Source organism: Atractosteus spatula, chromosome 25 (assembly GCF_055471065.1).
Source record: "Atractosteus spatula isolate fAtrSpa1 chromosome 25, fAtrSpa1.hap1, whole genome shotgun sequence".
NCBI lineage: Eukaryota > Metazoa > Chordata > Actinopteri > Semionotiformes > Lepisosteidae > Atractosteus > Atractosteus spatula.
The window spans coordinates 9,465,063-9,475,010 of record NC_142730.1 but is presented as its reverse complement, the minus strand read 5'-3'; the positions used below and the strand labels follow the sequence as shown (position 1 = coordinate 9,475,010).

Here is a 9,948-nt window from a genome sequence, read left to right as displayed (position 1 = left end):
TCTATTGTTCTTGTGAGGAACTTTCCAACGCAGTATTTGCTACAATTCTTCCATATAAATGCACGTGACTGGCCAAATTAACCCCCGGCCAGACACAGTTTTCCTGATCTGAATCAGAAAGCAAAACCGAAAGAGAGGAGGAGAAATCCTCCTGGAATTTTCCCTGAAAGTTGGATACTGATCTTGCTCTTTCCTCTTGATGAGGGCTTAGCTCTCCTGGGCACTGAAGAAAAGCGCACTATTAAAGGCAAGGGAATTACAGGGGCAACTTTTTATCTTGTAGAAAATCAAGGTACTTTCCCTCACTCGGTTCTCCTGCATTTTTAATTTAGTTTTTTCACCTCGCTGGCAGCTTATGACCGATTTCTTACGCGCTCCGCTGAGAAGCTGGCGTGCACTGAAGGGCAGGGAAAGCAGTTTCAGGCTTGCAGAGCCAACTCAATTCTACCGGAGCTCCTCCCTCTCCCACCCCTCCTCCTCACTCTTTCTGTGTTCCAGAAATACATTGGCTGGGAAAGGCTGAGCAAGAAACAGTCTGGATCTGGAGCCAGGAGGCGAAGGACAGAGAGAGAGAGAGAGATCAGGGAGCAGCAGCCAGCAGCCGACAGCAGCGAAATCATATCTTGAAAAGCCAGTTCACTAGAGATCTAGCAGCTGCGTGCTGAGTCACAGCCTTGCTTCCAAAAGTACCGCCAGCCTCCGGACCAGTTCGCTCCAAGTTGCGGGACACTTTGCCCTCAGACGCCTCAACTGCAAGGTAAATACTTTTTATAGCGATTGGTTTTTCACACTGCGCAACAGTTCTCAAGTTTTGCCCTGCTGCAGTCGAGGTGCTTTTCTCGGACGTATGAGTCAGTGGAACAGGTCTTTGCCTCGCAGTTGTGCTGCCTGCCGCTGAACCCTCTCGGTCTGTGCTAATGCGGGACCGGTAGCCAAGTCGAGGTCATTTCAAAATTCAAAATCACGGGCTTCAGGACTCCCCTGTCGAAGTATTTTAAAGTGCCGGTGGGCGAAGGAAGCTCGTAGGTTTGATTTAGGAGATGGCGGTTTAGGTGTACAGGAGCAGGGTGTGTGAGCTGGAGGTTCCCGGTTCAAATCCAGCCTCTGCCTCGGTATGCGAGATCTGGATGTCTCCTACCTGGTGCTCCGCCCTTGATTGAAACACGAGGCACAAGTCTTCTCGGGAGTCGTGTTTTCTGTCCTCCCGTTTCCTCCTCTTCTCGCTCCTCCCTTTATTGGGGAGGTAGGCGATTTCAAGATCACACCTAGCCACAGGACCGGGAGGTCAAAGGTTACGCGAAAGGTAAGAGAGTCCACCCAGGCTGGAACAAGGGTGAAGGCAGATGCTAAAGCCCGTTTCTTCTCTGTTTCCCCCCGGGCCAGGTGCTAGGACCCCCCCCCCCGTCCCTGCCGACGCCATGGAGACCCCCGGCCCGAAGCGCACCACCCGCAGCGGCGGCACACCGCTCTCGCCGGCCCGCATCACGCGGCTGCAGGAGAAGGAGGATCTGCAGGACCTGAACGACCGGCTGGCCGTCTACATCGACAAGGTGCGCTCGCTGGAGGCGGAGAACGCCGGGCTGCGGCTGCGCATCACCGAGTCCGAGGAGGAGATCAGCCGCGACCTGTCGGGCCTGAAGGCCGCTTACGAGACCGAGCTGGCCGACGCGCGCAAGACCCTGGACTCGGTGGCCAAGGAGCGGGCGCGCCTGCAGCTGGAGCTGGGCAAGGTCCGCGAGGAGTACAAGGAGCTGAAGGCCAGGTAGGAGGGGAGCCCCTCTCTCCCAGAGCTTCCTTCTTCTCGGGCAGCCTTTGAGTTTGCTCTGCAGCCCCCTCGTTGTCCCCCACCCCCCGAAAAAAAGCAAAGGTCAGGTCACGTTCCTTGTAGCTTTCCCATCCCGACGGCTCTCAGAGGTTCTGGAGCTCATGTACCCGTCAGGATCCCTCCAGACCCCTGCTGGAGAACGTCTTGTGGCAGTGGGAGAATCCCACTCCCGATGCGCGGTGCGCTCTGGGAGAAGTGCCACGTCCTCTCCCGGCTGCGAGACGTTTTCCACGGAGCATCAGGAGGGGAGTCCCTTCTGCTGATCTCTGAAACGTCATCGAGATAGCGCCCACCTTTAAACCTCAGTGAGAGCTTTTCCGACTTGTAATTCAACCCTGCCTAGAAAATGACTCGCTTTCTCAGTCTTTTACAAAATCTGTTGGCTTCTAATGACACAAAAAGAGGACAGGGGTTGTATTACACAGTGCACAGCAGAAACTCATACTAAAGTAAAACTTACAGATGCATTATTCATTTTCAGTGCTGTATTTCTGTAGAACTGTAGTACCTCGTTTGTAGACTTGCTGGCTTTGTCCCTTTGCATTCAATCCCCTAAGCTTGACTGCCTCCATCATGCGTTTCATTTCTGGCTTTGTGTGTTGGTCATCCAGATCCAGCAGTTCTTGTGCTCCAACAGTAAGATAGCAGCACCAGACTGCACTGTCACTGGTTAGGTAGTGTGTTACACTGCTCCTGGTCTATGTCCTTCTTAATCTGTATGATTTCTTGACTGAGCCCTGAGGATTGTTCAACACATCCGGGCGCTCGTGCATTATGTTAACTGGGACAAAGTTTTCTTCCAGAGCATTTTGAATTGTCAGCTCAGCCCTAGGAAACAACATGTAAGAGACAAAACTCCCTTCCGTTGAGCTCAGGAGATGAGAACAAATGAATTAGGGACATACTGTCTATTGCGTGGGCTTGTACTCTGCTTATATTCACTATTCTAGAGAAGATCAATGTTATAGTCTTAAGGACATGACTATATAAACCTCATGAGACATCTTAGCTGTATTTCCTGGTGCCATCATGTTAGATTTCAAGCTGGAATCTGATATCTTGAAAGGTTATTTTCAGGAGGTACTTTTGAAGACTAATATAGAGTTGTACATTCAAAGAAACGACTTCTCTGGGTCTCTGGTGGGGGGGGAGGTGGGGGAATTCCTCTAGAGATGCATGCTCCTGATGTCTTCCCTTGCCACACAGCCTTGTGTAGCTATATCTCACTCGCACTTTCTGGGGAAAAAGGCTTAAAAGTGTGATTAGATTGAGATCTCTAAATGTTAGCATTCCACGATTTGGGCATCTGCCTCTGCAGAGCCGAAAGGGGTGTTATGTAAGAAAAAAAAGTGCTGTCCTTGATTGTTAGCCTTGATAGTATGTTTTTCTCAAAATACCAGCAACTTAATAGCTCCAAGGATATAGACAATAAGGTGGCTTATGTTGTATAAATGGAGCTAAAACATTTATTGAGCAGCGAGCAAAAACATTCAACGACAGTATATGTACGTCGGTGCTGTGATGTGGGGTGTTAATTAAGGAGTGGCCCAAGCCACCACTCCCTGTTATGAAGTTGTTTTTATTTGATTTACTGGCGTTATCTCTTGTCTAGTGCCCACTGCCGGCTGGTTCTGAAAATTCACGGTTGTGTCTCCTGTTGTAGTTTACTCCTTCTGTGTTACAGCACAGCCACTTCTGGGATTTTCTTCACAATATCCCGTGAATCAAATTGCTGAACAAAAAAAAAAAGCCGAAATGAGCCGAGGGTTTTTCCCAAATCTCAGTTGCAGCTATTGGTTCGAGTCACTGGTGGTACGTTACTATTCAAACTGAGATTCTAATCCTGCAGGTCAAGTAAATCAAGTATTTTGACCAGAAACGGGATTAATGATTCTCACCCACAGATTTGAAATATAATGGAGGATAAGGGCATCAAAAATACAAAGTCACATTGTAAAGGACAAGTCCAGCCTGCACATGCAGAAGCAGGCTCAATTATTTGTTGTTTGCAGCTAGAGAGTTCTGTGCATTTCTGTGGTTGAGAATGCTATGCAATGTATCCCGGTTCGCTTTTTGTAGATAAAAGGTGCATAACTATTAATCCTCAAGTTTGATTTAGGTCCCAGGACATAGGAGTGGTTTGCATGCAGCAGTCAGGCAGGGAAAATAAACGATCACATGCCGATAGATCACAGTCTTGGATGGCTGTCGGCTCGCCGGGGCTGGGGTTGGGCAAACTCTTTGTCGTCTCTCTGCTCTGTCCAAACGTTCGAGTACTGGTGATCACATATGCCCGCCTTTCAGCATGTGACAGCCTCTCCCCTCCTCTTGCTTGAGAAGGAGAGAACTGAAGGACCTGTGTGGGGGAGGCTGCATGTTTCCACAGTGTGTGGTTCTGGGTGAAGGACTGAGTCAGCCTTTAAATGCATGCCATTGCAGCCGTCAGGTCTGTGTCAGATACTAAATCGATCCTGACATGGCAAAGTTTTTACAGTGTAAACTGCAGCTTGTCTGAGATCTCTTCTCCCCTGCCTGTGCGAACGCTGTCTCTAGCTGCCAGTGTGAGGTTGTGAAGCTGAAGCTGTCAGAGGTGTTTGAAACTTGAAGTACTTTTGGAATTTATTGTGTAGGTTGTTGGTTCCTGATTTTTGGCATAACCTGTTTCATTCAAGTTTTTACTTTCGCTATGCTCCAGTTTTGGTTTTCTTTTTTCATGATACCAGGTAAGTCAGGAGTGTCTGCTCCTGGACATCTGGAAATACAGCAGTGGTGATTAGTAGGCACTAATCAGACAGGCTGGCTGCTGCTGTTTTTGTGTTTTATAGACTGTGTTTTGGGGCATCTTTCTCAAGTTTTAGTTTTCCTTGCAGCAACTTGGTAGCTAAAGTGCTAATGTGATGATCATGGATAATTAATTTCTGGATGATGCTGTTTTTAATTCATGGTCGATAAGTGAAAATGGAAGCAGTTCTGAGATTGGTTTGTCTTGTCTTCTAGGCTGACTAAAATCAGGATTTGGAAATGGAATGTGCTTTTTTGTTTTCTTTGTGAAAACAGCACAAAGTTTCGGGAAGATTTTTGCAGCCATTTTAAAGGAAGGAGTAAATAAATAGTTCACTTTCTGTTGTTTTTCTGAACCTCGTCGGTCTTCGAGCTGCCTTAGTAGGCAGGGATGAACAGGTTGAGGGTCCGTCATCTTGTGTGGGCTCACCATATCCACTAGGGGTGTTTATGTAAAACAGATGTCTAAAAGCCTAGCTGCAGACTGAGTAAAGCCACACATAATGTTATGTACTGTATATCTAGGTGACTAATTGATCTCTATATAGCTTGGGCCTTGCTCATGAACCAGTGATTTCGGCACTGCATGTCACTGGCTGGCTCTGACCACAGGCCAAGAGCACCGCTTCAGAATCACTCAGTTTGCCACGTGACTGCCGCCTCTGTGGCTGCTCGGTGACCAGCAGGTTTGGGCACTTAGCATTGCTGTTATTAGCCTGATACCTTTTAGCAGCTGCACAGGGTAAAGGTCTTGACCCAAGCCACTGGACACTTTTTTTTCCCATTTTGAATGGAAACAAATGCTCGTCCCTTGGCACTACTTACACTTAGGCTAAAATATCTGCGTAGGAGATTTTAAAATCGCAGCGATGTGGTGACGGTGATGGAATCACTCGTTCCCAGTTCCTAAAACTTTCCTTCATGCATGCTACCTGCAGGCATCTGTTAGCATGCTCTTTTTGGAAAATCCTGGTCATCTAATTCCGGGCAGCCATATCCCTCTTACAGTGAGATGAGCAGTTTGGGTGTCGTATGATAAAGAAGACAATCGCATCACTCAGTTTAAACCACTCTGAACAGAATTGTTGCCATGTGTCTGTGCATTCCATTGCCCTTTATGGGGGATAGTTCCTTACATTGTCAGGCTGAGGACACCGATGAGTCAGTGTCTTGATCTCTTCTCATTGATTTCCTCTTCATAGTGAAGGTCCACCCTCTTCATGTCCTGCTGTAGAATAACCTTCATTGTCCACGGATCCACGCAGTACTTATTAACTTTGGGACTGTGAAACGTTTTCATGAATTTCATGAATTAAAAATACCCTTCGAGTTGAGTTACAGGCATTACGGTATTTTTTTGCGTTCACTTTTTTTGGCCCATTCTTCCGCCTGGAGCAGTCTTTCTCAAGGGCGCGGCGGTGCTCAGCTGGTGTCTCATTTGGGATTTGAACCCACAACCCCTGACCACTGCACCACACTGCGAAGGAGCTGATGCAGGCTGGAAGGATCCTCTCTAATCTCTCTTCCTTTCTAATCGCCCATTCCCATGTCATCGTTCAAGTTAACTAACTGCTTCCCTTTCCTCTCCAGTAATTACAAGGCAATTTGCAGAGCTCTGAGTTCTGCAGCAAGGTGTTTTTTGTTTTCTGTGTGTCATGGAGTTTAAAGATCTCTTAAGATCCAAAGTAAATGCAGCAACAGAATTTCAATATTCCCCCTCCTCCCACACACACAATGTGAATTTAAATCTGTAGGTTTTATACATTTTTTTAAGGATGAGTGAGATACAGTCATAGAATAATAATCCAGCTCCCATGATTCGAGTTCAATGAAAAAACAAACAAACATTTTGCTCAGAAACCTCAGAAATTCACACAAAGGACACCTTTACAAGACACTTGGGTTTAAAATACAAGATATTCAGGCTTTTACTGAGATTCCTAGCTGGATGTTCATTTCATCAGATAGAGAAAATTGTGCACGCACGTCCAGAGTTTAAAATTGTTAACCCTTTCACCATCTCTTGGAGAGTCATGGTGAACAGGGACAGCAAGGCAAGACTGAAATCTTTACAGTTCTCAGAAAAATACATGCTTTAAAAAAAGCACTCTTTATTACTCAGCCACAGTCCTTGACTTAAAAAGTCATCCAAGTCATTTTGAAAAAAAAAGTTACTGAACAATGTAATCTCGTTACCGCCACTGATGACTCCCCCAACACCTCTTACGTATTAGTTACGCTGAACATTTCTGTCAAAGGCACCTGGGAAACCCCATGTTGTTTGTTGAAAGCTGTGTATCCACCCTGCCTTCTACACTGACAAGCTCAAGGAGCAGACATGCCTGCGAACCACAGAGTGCACACCCACTTTACGGTGATGCGTTCCTATTGGGCGGAAGCAGGGTTTGGAGTTTGTGATTGGCTGGCAGGTTGAATGCGTGCTCCGATCTAGGCCCTCAACCTGTTTCCACTTGAATCGGCATTAAACGTGTATTTTCTTCTTGAACTTGACCCACCCACAGTCCCGTCGTTCCTGAACCACTTCATTCCTGGTTTTTTTTTTTTCCGCGAGTCTCCTGCTGCTGCAGAAGCCAGATCCGGCTGCCGAGCCTGACGCGCTCTGATCGGTGCCACCTCCCCTGAAATAAACACAGAGAGGAAGCAGGTTGTGTGTCACAGTCTGGAATGTATAGATTCCTGCAGGTTGTGAGATTGTGAGAGGATTGGCTTTTTTATGGTCCAGTGAAAGGCTGGCAAAGGGAGTTTCAGTTTCAAACAGGCCCCACGTTGCCCTCTGTGTGAACGTTAGCGTGTGCTGTGTATTTACTGTTTATCGAGGTTTATTGGGCCAACCCTGTAGTGAAAGGCGCTATATAAAAATAAATTGAATTGAATTGAATCTCTATATAGCTTGGGCCTTGCACATGAACCAGTGACTTCTGCAGTGCATCTCACTGGCTGGCTCTGGCCACAGGCCAAGAGCACAGCTTCAGAATCGCTCAGTTTGCCACGTGACTGCCGCCTCTGTGGCGACTTGGGCACGTGAGGTCCTGCTGGGAGGTGTGAGATCCTTGTGGGTGTTGCATTCAGCCCAGAACGAGAGCTTCACCCCTCGAGGGGGCCTGTGCAGTCTGTTACACACTGGCTCCGAAACGTGCCAAAAAGTTGCAAACCAGAATTTATTTGGCTTGTACAGCTTGTCAGGAGAGTATTTGTCTAATTGTTTAAAGCCTTCCTGTGAAATAACCTGGTGCATCAGCGCCCAGAGTACAGCTCGGTTGCTTTTCCAAAAACCCTCTATCTGTTCCTGTAAAGACGTGTCTTCTGTTTCCTCAAGGAAGGAGAACGAATATGTTTCAGCTGAGCGGTTCTGCTTGAAATGTGCCTGAAGTCTGGAATCACTTTTCTCGAACCCTGTGCTTATTTTCGAAACGGTTCTTCTCGTACTGTGCTGCATATACAAGGTCCGTCATAAACATCCAGCATGCCTGTATGCATTTTAATATCCACCTTCTTCAGCATTATCATTAAAAGCAGACAAACAGCAGTTTACCCTTTTGATTTCCTGGCTAAGTTCCCTGGGGAAAATAAGGAGTGGGTGCACAGAAATGCTGGAACGGAGTGGGAGCAGAGAGCCCTTCCCTGTCCCAGGATGGGTACCTTTGGAATACTGCGGTAAATCCTGCTCTTATGAGAGAGTGCACAGTCGCATGCAGATGTCATGTAAAAACACACACCGCCCTCCCAGCCTGTCCGCGTCCCGAGCGAACTGAACAGATTTGGCGTGTGTGAGCTGTCAGGAGCAGGGAATCTGCAAGCCCGAAGCCCAGTCGGAGTGGTTTGTAACGGGAGGGGGGGCAGCTCCTCTTCCCCCCACGCGTGAGAGCTTGATCGTGACTGTCCGCTCCGGGCGGATGGGGTTGGCGCCGGAGGCCTGGGGTGACGCACGAGAGAGAGAGAGAAAGCAGGGAACAGGAGCGTCCCAGCCGCCTCGGCGGGGCCTGGCTGCGGGCGCTGCTGTTTGGCGGGACTGTTTGGTTGCCGAGGCGACGCGGCGCAGCGGCCTGGCTGTGGTCGGTGACTCAGCTGTGGGGAAGGCGCGCGTCTGTGGCGGCGCGGTGATGCCCACACAGGGAAACACTCTTCCTCAGAGTGCGGCGCCTCATCTGAGGGCTCCCTGAATTTCCTGTTGCAGTTCATGTGTTTTACAGGTTTCTCAGCAACTCCTCCCTTCCTCCTTGAAGGACCCCCCCCGTACCCCGAATTACAACATCTGAGTATGTGTGGGCGTTCTAGAAACACTTTCAATCAAACTGGCACCAAAGACCTCCTGCTGCCGCAGGTCGGCCACAGGGAGTGAGTTCACACGGCTGAGCCTGCTGTCCAAACCCCGCGCTCCTGTTTGTGTCTTGACTGAGGGCTTGGTCTAGTGCTGGATTTTCCATGAGGCACCGTAGGCACAGCGCCTAGGGCCTCCGAAATGTTTAGGGCCTCCGAAGGAGGGAAACACTAGTGACTGAAACAACACGCTGGCGATTGGCTCTAGGTGCTCCAGATCAATAATCAGACGCTATCGAGCGGCTGCTCTAGACACTGGCAGTATGGAAGTGATGGTGGCTCGACTCGCTCCATCGGTCAGGGGGTTTAGCACTGGAATAGTTTACAGGGCATCATGTTCAGAGCCCAGAGCTCTGAAGGAGAGGACGCCAGTCCGCTGTTGGTGGGCAAACTGGGGCTCAGCTAGGAGTAGCTCCGACCATGGGCCTGGGGCCTGGGGCCTGGGGCCTGGGGCCTGAGGCCTGAGGCCTGGGTATTACTCACCCGAACCGCCATATTACTCATCGCGCTCTGGTGGGTATATATCGATTTTGAGAATATAAGGCCGCCTTCGCACTCCCACAGAAAAAAAAAGCTATGAAGATATCCCAGAGACAGAGTGAACGTCCTTGGGCACCAGGGGACACCCCAACAACGAAATCTAGCCCTGCCTTTCCCCCCTGTGGTCATCTGTGGCCTTACTGATGTTATCAGGGCTGGAGTTTGGTGTGCGTAGGCCCTGGGCACTTTCACTCCGAAACGTGCAAAAAGAGGGGTGAACGCCAATTGAATGGTGTCGACTGACATGATGCCCTGTAAACTATTCCAGTGCTAAACCCCCTGATTGATGGAGCGAGTCGAACCACCATCATTTCCATACTGCCAGTGTCTAGAGCAGCCGCTCGATAGCCGCTCGACAGCGCCTGATTATTGATCTGGAGCACCTAGAGCCGATCGCCAGCGTGCTGTTTCAGTCACTAGTGTTTCCCTCCTTCGGAGGCCCTAAACATTTCGTAGGCCCTAGG

General features: G+C 48.9%; 1 protein-coding gene across 1 annotated transcript in view; it reads left to right on the top strand.

The window, feature by feature from the left end:
* The first annotated feature begins 531 nt into the window (after window positions 1-531).
* lmna (lamin A) overlaps window positions 532-9,948 on the top strand; it is a 50,746-nt gene continuing 41,329 nt past the window's right edge. The window contains exons 1-2 of the mRNA XM_088905416.1: window positions 532-757; window positions 1,384-1,762. Of these exons, the coding sequence (XP_088761542.1) occupies window positions 1,419-1,762 (344 nt within the window). The 5' untranslated portion in view covers window positions 532-757; window positions 1,384-1,418. The remainder of the gene's footprint in view (window positions 758-1,383; window positions 1,763-9,948) is intronic.